The 14,757-nt window shown below is 53.1% G+C and overlaps 1 protein-coding gene and 1 long non-coding RNA gene across 5 annotated transcripts in view; one reads left to right on the top strand and one right to left on the bottom strand.

Moving 5' to 3' along the window:
- The window catches only part of KCNN4 (potassium calcium-activated channel subfamily N member 4), a 14,489-nt gene extending 4,734 nt beyond the window's left edge, over positions 1–9,755 (top strand). The window contains exons 2-10 of one of the 4 annotated variants that reach the window (XM_015589318.2): positions 754–849; positions 2,077–2,504; positions 4,209–4,344; positions 6,484–6,594; positions 6,759–6,877; positions 7,300–7,369; positions 8,574–8,741; positions 9,144–9,185; positions 9,414–9,755. In XM_015589318.2, the coding sequence (XP_015444804.1) occupies positions 754–849; positions 2,077–2,504; positions 4,209–4,344; positions 6,484–6,594; positions 6,759–6,877; positions 7,300–7,369; positions 8,574–8,738 (1,125 nt within the window). In that variant the 3' untranslated portion in view covers positions 8,739–8,741; positions 9,144–9,185; positions 9,414–9,755. Of the gene's footprint in view, positions 1–753; positions 850–2,076; positions 2,505–4,208; positions 4,345–6,483; positions 6,595–6,758; positions 6,878–7,299; positions 7,370–8,525; positions 8,742–9,143 lie in introns of those variants that run through there. The other 3 variants (XM_006911777.3, XM_015589319.2, XM_015589320.2) reach the window with 3 other exon arrangements.
- LOC112479671 overlaps positions 7,376–14,757 on the bottom strand; it is an 11,969-nt gene continuing 4,587 nt past the window's right edge. The window contains exon 3 of the long non-coding RNA XR_003046294.1: positions 7,376–8,353. This is a non-coding gene — a long non-coding RNA (uncharacterized LOC112479671). The remainder of the gene's footprint in view (positions 8,354–14,757) is intronic.

Here is a 14,757-nt window from a genome sequence, read left to right as displayed (position 1 = left end):
AGATTCCTGCAAGGTATTGCGCACAATGAGGAGGAGAAAACCTTCTCCGTGGATTCTGGAGGCCACGTGCTTCTGCCAGATCTGCCCCGGGCTTGGGCCAGGAGGGAGAGCAGGAGGCAGGGGGAGAGGAGACGCAGCGGGCAGGACTGTGGGGTAGAGGGCGTTCTCAGAGCTGGGTCTGGGTTCTCTCAGGGACTCAGTCCCCTGGATGAAGGTAGCGGGAGGTGTCACTCATTCCTTGGAGACTGAATGATAGTTCCTAGGCTTCTCTGGAATTGGGGTGGGGGTGGGACTTGAAGTTGCTTTCTAGGACCGGACCAGCTGGGCGGGCAGAGAGGGAGACAGGACACTGTCTAGAGGCCAGATGTGTTTCTAGACACAAAGCCCCATGCAAGCACATACCTGAGGAACTATTTTTGATGGAGAAGGGGACAAGAATTAAGAAGGAATGTGTGTTTCAAGGTCTCCCCTTAGGGATGTGGGTCTGAGGAGAAGAGCTGAGGGGGAAGGTGGGCACTGGCATCCAGGCCAGCGCTGTCCGGTTGGGAAGGAAGAGGGCACACTCCCTGGGGACCAGGTGGTTTTGAGACCTCCCCAGAACTGACACATCAGGAGAAACTGGGTCAGGGGCTGAAAGGAAAGGAGGCTAGGAAACTAGGGATTGAGAAGGGAAGGCTGTTTGGGAGGAAGGTAGAGGGTACTGAGGGGGGTGCAGACCGGGCACCTCACACCTTTCTCTATCCCTCCCAACAGTGGGCGCTCTACCTGTTCCTGGTTAAATGCGTCATCAGTGTTTCCACCATCTTCCTCCTCTGCCTCATCGTGGCCTTTCACGCCAAAGAGGTCCAGGTAGGGCAGGCCCCGCCTTGCTTGTGCCCCCAGCCCCACCACACCCTGAGTTCACACTTTCCATCCTCCTCTTCCTGGGCTGAGTAATGAGGTTCCTTCTCCCTGAGATGCGTCCACACCCTCACCCACCGGGATGGGGCGAACCACGGACAGAAACAGCCTCCTGGAGCAGCCCCCTCCCTTCCTCCATCTGCACCCCTCCAGTCTCCCCACGCACACTCAGATGCTGAGAGCTCCAGTCCCAGCCTCCAGATCTCTGTCCTCCATCTCTGAGTCCCTACCTATCCCAATCCCAAGCAACCGGAGCCCCCAGGTATATGCCCACAGGTCCTTCCCCACTCCCAGGCTCCCCACCTCTGTGCCAACATCCCCCAGACCCGAAGCCCTTCCCACCCATATCCCCCTCCAGTGTCATGTCTCACTGGGACACTCAAGTCCCACTCCTCCCCCTCCCATCCCACCCCGTACATCCCCAGATCCTGTCGTCCCTCCCCCATACCTTTGATTATGAAATGGGGGTTACTGGCCATGTGCAGTGATGTCCCTTGCAAGTGCCTGGTACATAAAAGGTGCTCAGTAAACAGTAGACATTATCATTACCAGCAGCCATTCACACAGTTCCGAAGTTCGAGTGCAGGGTTTGTAGCCCAGCGGTACCAGCACCCGCCTGCGGGACCTGGGCCTCGGTGTCCACATCTCTAAAATGCGGGTGATAATACTTTCCATCTCGCCGTGTTGTGAGCATTCATTGAGTTACAACATGCAAAGGGGCTACAGCAGTGCCTGGCACATCCAAAGTGCCCCCTCAGTGTTAGCTGTTGTCAGCGCTAATGGTATGGTGATGACGATTACTGTACACGTGTCCTCAGAAAAGAGAAGAGAAGATGGCTCCATGAGGTGGGCCGGAAGCTCCAGGGAGGCGGGGGTTGCTGTCTGTCCGCCTGAATATATAGAACAATCTGTGTCGCTCAGTGGGCGCCAAACGTTCCAGGGCTGGAAGTTCTCGAAGTAGGCTGACACTAGAGGGGGAGGGAGAGGAGACGCGGGAGGGACGTCCATCTCAGGTCTCGTCCCCGCCCCCCACACACATCCCAAAGCCCCTGCCCCAGCGCTATCTGCCTCGCTCCCCCGCAGGGCGGGCGCGCCCCCCTTATCTCCCTACGCAGGCTGGCTACAGCCGCCTGGCCTTCGTGTGACCCCACTTTCCTGTCTGTCCCCTCCCCGCAGCTGTTCATGACCGACAACGGGCTCCAGGACTGGCGCGTGGCGCTGACCCGGCGGCAGGTGGCGCAGATCTTGCTGGAGCTGGCGGTGTGCGGGCTGCACCCGGCGCCTGTGCGGGGCCCGCCCTGCGTGCTGGGTACCCGGTCTCCGTCGATGGCGACGCAGTCCTGGCCGGGGTTCCTGAGCCAGGGCGAGGCGCTGCTGTCACTGGCCATGCTGCTGCGCCTCTACCTAGTGCCCCGCGCCGTGCTCCTGCGCAGCGGCGTCCTGCTCAACGTGTCCTACCGCAGCATCGGCGCCCTCAACCAGGTCCGCTTCCGCCACTGGTTCGTGGCCAAGCTGTACATGAACACGCACCCCGGCCGCCTGCTGCTCTGCCTCACGCTCGGCCTCTGGCTCACCACCGCCTGGGTGCTGTCGGTGGCAGAGAGGTGAGGGCGCTGGGCAGAGGGTACCTGAGCGTCTGGAAGAACCGCTTACAGCCCCGGCAGCCCTTACAGTGCTGCAGGTTGGGGCCCCCAGGGACCAAGCAGTGGTGGGAGCTATTTGTCCCCACTCTCCGCCGCCCGGGTGGGAGGAACCAACAGGCCAGCCCCGGCCCTTCCTCCCCTGCAGTCTCCAGTCTCCCCAGGCACAGACAGACCCTTGGAAGCCCTTCCCTTCCCGCTTCCCAGCCTCCTGCTTCAGGTCCCCAGGCATCTATCTGTTCAGTCTCCAAACCCAGGCGCTGGGGCCCCGCGGAGGGTTGCATCGCCTTGGGGGAAAGGGGCACCTTTTCTGAATTGGCACAGATGCACTGCAGGAGCTTTCCCTGATCCAGCCTGGGGATGATTTGGGGTGCTCTGGAGAATTCCTGCAGGGAACTGGTATGGGATTCCAGGCTGCGTGCTGAACACCATGTGACTTGACGCTGGGCCTGTACCCTTTCAGGGCCTGAGTGTCTGTCTCTGTCTGTCTCTCACACACAGAAATTGGGGGTGATCAGCCAGTGGTTCTCAGTGTGGTTCCGGGACCAGCAGCATCACCTGGGCACTTGTAAACCCCAATTCTCAGGCTTTACCCAGACCTACCAAATCCAAACTGCAGTGAGTGAGGCCAAGCAGCGGCCTTCACAGGTGGTTCTGATGCCCACTCCCGTTTGAGAACCTCTGGTTTAGTGCATCCGACAAAAGATTCTTGAGGGGAGGCAGAGAGTGAGAAGACCTGGCTTTAGAGTGCTCCTTCCTGAGCCTGTTTTCTCATCTGTAAAATGGGTCAATTTTACAAGTTCTACCATCTTTAAAGTCTCCCTGGCGATTCCAATCTTGCCTAATTTTGTAATCTTTCATCTCGCAGCACCTCAAGTTTTCCCATTTGGAAAACCAGTCAGGATCAGGGTCAATAAATGGTCCTCCCACCAAGCTTCTCATCTGAAAAGTGGGATGATGGGAAGGGAGTCAAATTTCTAAGTCCTAAGGCAGAAGTTCTCAAACTTCACTGTAATTCAGGATGAGGAGGGTGGTACTGAACAGCACAGACTCCGTCCCCACCTCCGGACACTGATTCAGTGGGTCTGGGGTGTCCGGGGCCCTAACGGGGGAAGCTTTCCTGGCTGACCCTGATGCAAAGAGTCTGTGAGCCCAAGATGGACGATTCATTCCGTGGTGGGACTGAAATGTCCCCTTCTAGGAAGCGAGGGGAAAGGAGGGCAGAGTCCCGCCAAGCCATTGTAGAGTCCCACCTTTTTGGTCTTGATAGGGCCACCTCTAGGCCAGACAGCATCTTTGTGGAAATTAGAAAAAAGGCACCCCCCCCCCTCCTTCCTCAGGGTGGATGCAATCCCCTGCCGGGGTCTGACAAGTGGACTTCGGACTGGGTTTCTGCCCCCTCTCAACCCCTCAGCCACATGCTCCGAATACAGCAGCCCTGGTGGCCTCGCTGAAACTAAACAGGCTTTAGTCCACTTGACCCGGGTTCAAACAAGCATCTTGCCCAGCTCACAGCAGGAAGGCCGAGCAGTCTCCCCAAAGTCCAGAATTTACTGGCTTTTCCTCTGAGTGCTTCTTGGGATTGTGTGTGTGTGTGTTAGGAAGGAAGGTACAAATCTACAGGAACCCCTGGGGTGGGGTGTCACAGCTAACTCACCCTTCCCACAGGCAGGCCGTTAATGCCACTGGACACCTTTCGGACACACTGTGGCTGATCCCCATCACATTCCTGACCATCGGCTACGGGGATGTGGTGCCGGGCACCATGTGGGGCAAGATTGTCTGCCTCTGCACTGGGGTCATGGTGAGTACGAGCCCCTCGGCGACCCTACCCCTAAACCAAACTGCTCCTCCCCTGGCCCCAGGAAACCAAGGAGCTGACACAGGCAATCAGGGACACCCCATGAAACTTGGGTGTCTGGACCCCCCACAGCCCCAGTCCCTCTCCAGGACACAGATCTCCAGCCCCATTTCCTTTCAAAACCCAGGAATCCGTTCCTGAAGTCTTTGCTCCCTCTGGAACCTAGGACCCCAGCCCGCATCCTCCTCAGGGCCACGGCCCACTGATTTCCCAGCCCATTTCTCTCCAGAATCCAGGAATCCATCCCTGAGCCCCATCAAGGCCCAGGCATCCTGCCCCCTCCCCTTACCCTCCTGATCATCTGGGACTCAGGCCCCTGGTTCCCCAGCTCTAGCTCCTCCAGGACCCAGGACCCCAGGAACCCAGACTCCCAGCCTCCATCAAGGCTATAGAGGCTAATCACAGAGCCAGGCTGTCTGGGCTCAAATCCTGCTTCTGCCACCTCCTACCTGGGCGCAAGCCATGTAATCTCCCTGGGCCTCAGTTTCCTCACCTATAAAATGGGATGCTGATACGAGTGTACTCCTCATGGGGTTCCTTAGGAGATTACGTTAATTAAAACATGTAAAGTCTCTCAAAAAGTGCTCAGCACATAAGAAATAGTCAGTGGGTTGAAGTTTAAGGGTGGGGAGGCTGTTATTATAACGGGGCCTGGGCATCCACTGCTTCCACCGCAGTGCCTGTGCCCCCAAGGATGAGGCAGAGGCTCTCCAGCCCGATTCATGCCTCCTCCTGAATCCAGACACCCACCCCTTACCCTTCACAGACCCAGGGATCTGGTTTCCCCCAACTCACATCTTCATCCTCCCCTCCCCTCAGGGACCCAGGGCCCAATGTCTCACACACACACACACACACACACACACACACAGAGGTGTCTTTGTGACAGAAAACAGGTGCAGAGACTCGGCCAGGGAAACACTCCCAAAGAGTCAGGAACACTCAGGGCTGCCTGGTACCTCCTCCCTCATCTGAAGAAAGGAGAAACTGAGAGCTAGAGAAGGCGATTTGCACTAGTGCTCATAGACCACTCCTGGCCAAGAGGTCCCATGGTGCAGCGGAATCATAATAGCTACCTTTTGAGCACACGCTCTGTGCTAGTCTCTGGTATAAGCACTTCCCAGGTGTTAACTTACAGAACCCACAGGGTGATACTGTGAGGACATGCCCATTTTACAGAGAAGAAACTGAGGCACCAAGAGATTAAGTAACTTGCTCCAAGCTGGGCTTGGAACCCGGTCAGTCCCAGAGATAACATTTCTACTAAACTGTCCGGAGTGGGCAATGGCTGAAACACACGGGGTGGGGGAGGCTTCAGAAGATCCCTTCTAACTCATGGGGGAGTGGACAGGTGCCTCAGAGCCGTTGGTATTTGATGGGGCCTCAAAGGATGAAGCCTGGGGAGAAGGGAGAATGAGCATTGGGCCCCTGGTGCTCTGGCGGGGCTGACCTGTCTGGGAGGGAGGCTGAGCAGAGGAGGGAGGGGCCTAGATCTGGGAAGGCCCTGCCAGGCAGAGAAGTCTGGGGCTGTGGAAGCCTAGGAGGAGATTATGGTGAGGGGGCAGGGTCCTAACTGGGGTTAGATCTCCCTGGGGTCAGGGCAGGGGGCTTCGGAGGCCGGAGATGGTCCAGGAGAAAGAGGACAGGGCCAGAGCTGGGCAGAGGCCATGGGGGTGGGAGGAGGGTGAGGGACACCCTTGGTGACCGGATGGCCAACTGGGTGTGAGCAGTTGGGGGGTACGGGGGAGTACGGCATCCCCCGCAGGAGCCCAAGGTCCGTCCCTTGCCTGAAACCAGCCCTTCTCCCCTCCTCCAACACCTTTAACGAAAGAAAACATTCTGACGGTGTAAACACGAGCACAGAAGTTGGTCTCAGACATGATTTCTGATCCTCGTCCCACCCTTCGGAGCTGTGGGACCTTGGATCTTTCTGAGCCTGTTTGCTTGGCCGTCTACTGGGGTGGCCATGCATGCATTCTGTGGCTGTTTAGGAGGGTTTGAGGAAAGAGCTAGTGGCACAGGGCTGGCCCTAGAGAGCCCCACAGTCCTTGTGTCATTGTGTCATAGTGCCTGTGTCCACAGGGGGTCTGCTGCACAGCCCTGCTGGTGGCTGTAGTGGCTCGGAAGCTGGAGTTTAATAAAGCAGAGAAGCATGTGCACAACTTCATGATGGACATCCAGTATGCCAAAGAGGTGACTACAGGTCTACGCAGGAGACCCAACCCTCTACCACTCCTCCCTCAGACCCAGGAGTCCGGCCCCCAGCCCCTCCTCCCTCAGACCAGGAGTCTGGCCCCCAATCTCCTTTCTAGAACCTGTGAGTCTATCTGCACTGACACTGTGCCACCCACCCCCAGATGAAAGAATCAGCTGCCAGAGTGCTACAAGAGTCCTGGATGTTCTATAAACACACACGCAAGAAGGATGCTACAGCTGCCCGCAGGCACCAACGCAAGCTGCTGGCCGCTATCAACACGTGAGGGCCGCTGTGTGTGTTTGTGTCTGCACAGGCACTTACCCGTGTGCACCTGTGTCCACATCTGTCTACACGGCATATGTGTGTGCATATGTGCACGCACACCCATGTGTGATGGAAGAGATGTCTGCCTACACCTCCTATGATTCTGTGTCTGTGCTGGTTGATTCTGCATGTCTCAGTGTGTCTGTGGGTCCAGGTGGCTGTGTGTGTGAGACTGGATACCTGGGTCTCTACCAGGGAGGTGGCACCATGGATGCACCCTCCAACCGCACCCCCGCCCCCGCCCCTTCAGCTCCTGGCAACTTTTGCTGTTTGTATTGTGTCTGCATGGGTCTGTCCTTCCCCACCCCTCCCCCAAGCTAGGGCTACATCTAGGGACCAGGCATATAGGAAAACTGACCACCTATTTCTTCCCACAGGTTCCGCCAGGTGCGGCTGAAACACAGAAAGCTCCGGGAACAAGTGAACTCCATGGTGGACATCTCCAAGGTACCGGAATCCGTGGGAGCGGGTCTGAGAGAGGAGGGAGGCTGGGCCTCAGGTATGAAAATCTGGCCCTGGAACAGGGAACATTGGCCAGGGCCTGGCAAACGTGGGCACTCATTATAGGTTTGAAGTTGAATAAATGAATGATGCAACACGGTTTCTCAAACTCGTTAAGGTACAGACAGATCTCTTTTACACTAAAAAAAAGAAACTGCACAGAGAACTCCAGTGTTTGGCTTTAAATTATTTTTATTGTCGAGATACTTACATGCAGACGGATATAAAATTCCTTCTAACTCTGACTTATACAATAATAAAACCAAAGCAAATTTACAAACCAAGTTCAAACATACATGGAAAACCAATAAAATGCAAATTAACAAGACTGCTGTGGGGAAGGGTGACACTGTTTCAGTAAAACTCGGTCTCTGCTGCTGTTGTGAAGAGGGGACCCAGGGCCGTGGTGCTTTACCTGCCTGGCCAAGCGACTCAGCTTGCGTACTTCCGGCTGGGACCACTTGATTGCACCAGTGCTCAGGGATGGGGATGTCACACCCCCTGGCTTGATGACAGCGTCTTTTGCTTATCTGCAGCCTTTGCCTTTTCTCATTAGTCTGCAATAATTTAAACAGTGGCCCTTGGCACCAACGCCATGGTAAACAATCACAGGTACAGGCTCCTACACTGCATGGCAGGTCTCAGTGAGGAGGTGGTGGCCTAGATCTGCCAGAATTGGCAGGTGATTATTTCCAAAGATGATCGAGCCAAAAACACAGAATTGAAGAATGCTCATAGAAAGCTCACACACACTCAAGGATGAAGCTGTGAATCCTGGTTTCAGAAGGCAGTGAGAGGGCTGTGTGGGTTTTGAAGTCAGGCATTCATCAATTCCACAAATATTTGGTAAGCACCTACTACTTCCTGGGCTCTGTTCTAGCTGCTGCCTTGGGTGTGTCAATTAACTGCTCCAGGCCTCAGTTTCCTCAGCTGTAAAATTAGGAACATTAGGAATATGACTCACTCTCGTGACTTTTACATGCAAAGCACCTGGCCTAGTAGCTAGGGTGGGGCTGGTGGCCAATGAACAGTGACTCTTACTACTGAGGGTAACTGAGGGTCTATAAGGATTTAGTACATTGGTTCCATCGCCTTATTCCAGGGAAGGTGCACCCCAGCTCCTTGATACCGCTGCCCTCTCTCTGCCCAGATGCACATGATCCTGTGCGACTTGCAACTGGGTTTGAATAGCTCACACCAGGCCTTGGAGAAGCGGATTGACGCACTGGCAGGGAAGTTGGACACCCTGATGGAGCTGCTCAGCACTGCCCTGGGGCCACAGCAGCCTCCAGAACTCAGCCAGGAGGCCACGTAGCTGGTGAGGAGGCTGGGACTGCTGGAGGAAAGGTGCCTGTAACCAGCATCCCATGTGGCGAGGGGGTGGGGGATGGCCTGGAGACAAGGCCACACTTCCTCTTCTGCTCTGGCTGTGTCTGGAGAAAAGGGCGTCAAGTTCTGGGCTGGCGTGGCAGCGATGGGAGGCATTTCTTCTCCTTTTTGCTGACCCTCAGCACCCTCTCTCCTTTCTTTGCTTGGTCTCTGCCCCTGGGCACATTCTCTGGCTCTGTCCAAATGCCCGGCTGGCCCCCTCTCTTGGTGCCAAGTACCTCCATGCTCTTCCTCCTCTGCCTACCAATTTCGGTCTCCACTTCTGTCTCGGGTCTTGCTCCTCCTCCGTTTCCAGGCCTGCCTGTCCATCCATCTCTGTTTGTCTCCCCAGGACCCGTGGAGGAAGAACCAGGCTACTTTCCCTGTGATTGAGGTCAAGGACATTCTCCCTGCTATTCCTGACCCAACCCCATGAATAAAGCACCTCGGGTGCAAGGACCCAAGGGGGTCCCACCTTGGGGTCGGTTGACTTGCTGGGGCTGCTGGAGGGGACACTGGCTGAAGGAGGGAGGCTGTGGCCTATCCCTGAGGCCCTAAATGGGGAAATGGTCACCATTACCCCACATACCCTCAAAAAACCCTCTTCGCTGTGCTGCTATAGACGACCTCCAGCTTTCAGTTCCAAGTGGAGGTGCCTGGGGACCGGGACAGCTGAGGCCCAGAGGAGCAGGGGACTGGGAGCCCAGAGTCCAGGATCCTGGGATGCCTTGGTTACCGCTGGTCGGTGGATCTGAAGGAACCAGGCCTGAGGCTGGGACGGGGCAGGAGGTGGCACCCCCTGGTGGGAAAGCAAGAGGACACCATTTTTCCAGAGCTGCAGAGAACGTGGGGACAGAGTGAACCGGGTGGCGCAGCTCATCAGCCTCTGCTCTTCTACTTTGTAATAAACGTTAAAGACGAAGAAGTTGCTGTTTCTTAATAAACATATCCACATTCCAAACAGGCAGGGCATCCACTGGGGCCTTCTTACCCTGCTTTGTCTGAACCTGTTTCCCCATCTATAAAGCGAAGGCCTCCCCTAAGTGCCCTGCCAGGCCTGTGGGCTGGGGAGTCCTCGACAACTCCCTCCAACTCCCGCCCCAGATCTGAGGCTAAGAGCAAGGGCTTTGAATTCAAACAGATCCTGGCTCTGCCATCCTCTGGCTGTGTGATTTGGGGCAAGTGGTTTCACTTCTGTGCACATTTTACCTCACCTGTAAAATGGGGTCACCTCCCCACGGCACTGCCTGCCATGAAGATTAAAACAGAGTGGCACAGAGGGTCAGGCATTCGGTAAGAACCAAATACACGACATAATCATTTTTATTCTTGCTACTGACTTTCAGACAATGTGTGGCTGTCCTTTTTCTTTTTGTTATCTTTTTCCCCCTCTACTCATCTCCTCAGAACCCCATCTGGAGACCAGCAGGAACCCCAAACCATCCCACACACTCATTTCGCATCTGCTAGGACTCAGACAGGAAAAGGGGAGGGGACTGGCACATCCAGAGTCCCTACTGTATGCCCAACTCTGTGCCCCGTTTTATAAATCACGACCACTCCCCTACCCCACTGTGCAGATTCAGAAACAGGTGTCAAGAGGAGCTGGGCCTGGAAGCTGGGAACCGAGGCTGCAGGGCCCAGATTAACACCCAGCCTGTCACACTGCTGAGCCCTCTTTGCCCTGCTAGAAGCGAGTCTAAGGCAGAGTGGCCTTGGGGCTCGAACCCAGGTCTCACTACCCACAGTGGCTTCATTCTACTTTGAGAGGCTGATTCATCCTCACTTCCCTCGATTTGTGGGGAATCCCAGGCTGCGAGTCATCCTCCTCTGGTGAGCTATCTTTGGACTTCCCTGCAAGTCCACAGGCAGCCTCACTCCTCGGTCCTGCTAAACTGGGGCCTGTACCGCCCACTGCCAGACTGCCTTTCCTCTGGCTTCCAACCCTAGGGAGTGAAGGCGACAAGAACGAGACGAGACCTCTGAAGACATTTCTGACAGCCTCCCCCTGCAAGAAACCCTCCTGGAAGTGCTGCCAGGTCCCCTGCCAAACTCCTCCCTCCAGGACCGCTCTTTCTTCATCCACTGCCAGACCCCTTTGGCTGGCAAATGCCTTCCTAGTTTTCCTTTAGGTCTTGGCTTACATGTCGCCTCCTCCAGGAAGCCCTCTCTAAAGCTCCCATAGCCCATGAACTTGTCTCTAGCACAATATTTATTGGGCCAAGCACCATGCTAGGTCCTTTGTATAACCGATCTTAGAAAATCTCTACGAAAGGAGTCAAAGTGGGTACTGTTGGTCCCATTTTACAGATAAGGAAACTGAGGCCCAAAGCCACAACAGGAAGATGGGACAGCTGTGGTATGAACCAGGCGGCCCGGCTCCGGAGCCCCAGCACTTAGCCAACGGGCCTATTAAGATGCTTGGAGAGCACCAAACCATATTTTCATTTTTGTTCACTGTGTTCTCGATGTTACATACAACGGGGCCTCACTGAGTATCACTGAATGAAAACACTGAATACCTGAGGTGGCCTGAAGCCCCTCACCTTCTACAAGTTGGTTTCTGGCGAGACAAGGTAGGAACTAGTTAGAAGGGGCTTTTGGCTAAGAACGTAAGGGAACACATGAGAAATCTCTGTTCTGAGTATCTCGGGTCTACCCCTGCCCACCTGTCCCCATTCTCCTCTCTGGGTGCAGGGTCTAACGCCCCCACCCACCCCGCTCCCTTTTCTGGCAGTTTCTGCACGCCCTCGCACAGCATCAGCACTTCTTGAAGGCCCCGTGCCAGGGGCTGGAGCTGCAGGCATGAGTCAGAGGGCTCTGTCCTCGAGGCGCTCAGTCTCATGGTGATTTCTGGCTACTTCCCTCCCCTACTTTTGTTTTGCCTCCACTCCCAGGAGAACCCTGAGTGGGAAATAGCGGGTCCAGAGACGGGTGGGGGCTTACCAGAGTTAGAGAGCCAGTCAGGAGCTAAAGCGGAAACCAAGCTCTGGCCTCGCCCCTTCCATGCACCACAGCCTCTGAGGACCTTTCTAGTGGTACCCAGACCAAATGGTCCTGCCCTTGTTCAAAACCCTTCCATGGCCCCCGCCTGCCCTTCTGTTAAAGTCTAGCTCCTAAGCCTAGCTCATTTTCCCATTGATTAATCTCCATTTTACATAAAGCATATAAGTTTTCAATGCAGTCTCACTGAATTTTTACAAATGCATTCACCACTCAGAGCAATCTAGAAGTTTCTATCCCTCTAAAAGCTCTTTTCCCTCCAAGCCAATACCCTCCTCCATCCTTCATATTTACTTCTTGGGCTCTGCACTGTGGCTGTGAGATCAGTTGGGCTACTCATGCTTTTGCACTGCAGAATAGTGTTCCATTTTGTTAGCACACCTACAGGCCTCACCTGGGGGGCTCTTCAAGCTATGATCACCCCACTCCAGCCTCCTCCACATCCTGGCTGCTAACTATTATGCAACCAGTTCCCACTTGTGGGTTTTCCCCACATCAAGTAATTCTCAGACACCAAGTGGGAGTCTTACAAGAGTAACAGTGAGATTCTGTTGAATGTGAAACTCAATTCTGACATCATCTACCTGGAGACAGAATCAGATTCCATAGGATAAGGGCTCAGTCCCATAAGACTGCCCCCACTCGCACTTCAGCCATCAATCGTTAAGTCCAGGTTGTCACCTGTGCTTCTGACCAACTGACTACAGCTCAGAGGTGCCAACAAGCCCCTCCTTTGATTTCTATTAATTTCCTAGAGTGGCTCACAGAAACTAAGAGAAACATTTCACTTACTAGATCACCAGTGTATTATAAAAGGATGCAACTAGGAAAGGCCGGATGGAAGCAATGCACAGGGCAAGGTATGGAGAAAGAGCTCAGAGCGTCCATGCTCTGAGCATGCCATTCTCCCTGCATCTATCTCCACGTGGTCACCAAACGGGGAAGTTCTCTGAACCCCCTCCTTTTGGTTTTTTATGGAGACTTCGTTACATAATCACAATTGATGAAATCAATGGCCATTCACCAATTGATTCAAGCTCCAGCTCCTCTTCCTAATGTAGGGAGGAGGCAAGAGAACAAGTTAAATCAAGCTATATTCAGAGACTGCAATGTGCTGATCAGCCCTACAGCCAGGCGAGACCAGGACACCTGCAGAACAAAGGAAGATTTCTGCTGGGATTGCTAACAAACCATTTCCCCACACCGTGAAGGGAAAACACAGAATAAAATCATTCATTCCCTGCGGCAAAACCATGGGGAACCTATGGATCAAAGGCCGGGTATTGCCAGGAGGCCTTTCACACTACATATTCTTACCTTTTCATGCCACATACTCTTAAGCTTTCACACTGCATATTCATACCATCAAGGGAAAATGTAAACAAAGTCTTTAAACTGTAATTCATAGAAACTAAGAATGATATATGAACTGAATCCCAACTCGGGGTCCTTCTCATGGTCTCCATCGCTTTGCCTCTGAGAGAGACCACGCTCTGTCTATGGAGGTTACTCCTTCTCTAATAAACTTTCCTTTTGACTCTAACTCTAGCGTGTGCTTGAATTCTTTTCCTGTGCTCAAAAACCCTTTCTCTCTCGGTTCAGGGCCACTTGGAGGAATCTGTCCTATCCTGCATCATCCCTTCTTCGGGGATGCAGGGAAGGATGAAAAATTCCAATCCTGTAATTACATGGTTGTATCCCCCAACCATCAGCCCCCATCCTTAGGTTACCTGGGTGCTTTGCAAAATTAACCTCATTAACATAACAAAAGACACCTCGATCACTCCCATCACAGAAAATTGCAAAGGTTTTAAAAGTTAGTGACAGAAACTGGACGAAGATCAAAGATGTATTTATCATAAATCACAGTATCACAGCCGCTCCTGCCTTGGGGCTCCTCTCCCTTCCAAACATTCTTTATCTTAATTCCCCACCACTCTCTCTCTTGCCTCACTCGCTTAGAACATACATCACCAGTACTTTCTTTATTAAGGTCCATAAAGTAAGCCGTATAGTCTACATCAACGCCAGACTGGTAGTCCAAATACCTGTTTTGAGCTTTTATGTTGTGTGGGATAGCGGCCAACATATAAAACCAGAGAGTGGTTTTCACATTTAGAGGGGATGTCAAAAGGTAAGACTCTCCTTTCTTTTACCAAGACGAGCTGGCTCTTCAATTTCAACCACTCTCTCCACTTTTACCTTGTCTACACCCCCTCACTAACTTGAAAGCCCAGTTCCCAAGTCTCTTCCTCCATTTCCCTCTATCATGCCCATCAGCATACAAACATGCTGCAATTTCTCCCCTCTTAAAAACATCCCGCTGGAACTTTAAACACTTTAGAGAGCCTCCGTTATCCTTAAAGTTCACTATGTATTCCCTCAATTGCAAAGCATCTGGAATTGAAATTGTCTTTTTTTTTTTTTTAGATATGGTAAAATAACCAGCATTAGAAATTACCAGTGGAGAATCCTTTATAACTTACACAGCGAAATCCTGTTACATGCAACAACATGGAAGATTTTCACAGACAGAGAGCTAAAGAAGCCAGACACACAGAAGACCTGCTTTAAGATTTCATTTCTATGAAGTTCAAGAGCAGGCACAACTGAGGACATCACTTGTAAAATTCTTAATCTTTTAGCAGGAAATGAAATAGGACATCTCTTGCAGAGTCAATCTTTTTAGTAAACCTTGTTAAGTTTTTTTCCCTCCTTCCTATGGAAAAAGGCCCTCTCAAATCCTGATAATTGCCCTGGCGACTCATCCTCTGGCTATTGATAAGGATCATCAGCCCATTGTTAAGCAGAAATGGTGTTAAGTCAGACAGGGCCCTTAGACTGCAGGGGTGCACTTTAAGCCAAAGGTCTTTTTTTTTTACTCTTTAAGAAACGTATTAACCAAGCCTGTTTCCCTTTACTCACTTAATAGGCAAATCAATAATAGAAACTAATAGATGTAT

Source organism: Pteropus alecto, unplaced genomic scaffold (assembly GCF_000325575.1).
Source record: "Pteropus alecto unplaced genomic scaffold, ASM32557v1 scaffold194, whole genome shotgun sequence".
NCBI lineage: Eukaryota > Metazoa > Chordata > Mammalia > Chiroptera > Pteropodidae > Pteropus > Pteropus alecto.
Note: the sequence above shows the minus strand (reverse complement) of the source record. Positions and strands in the feature narration are given on the sequence as shown.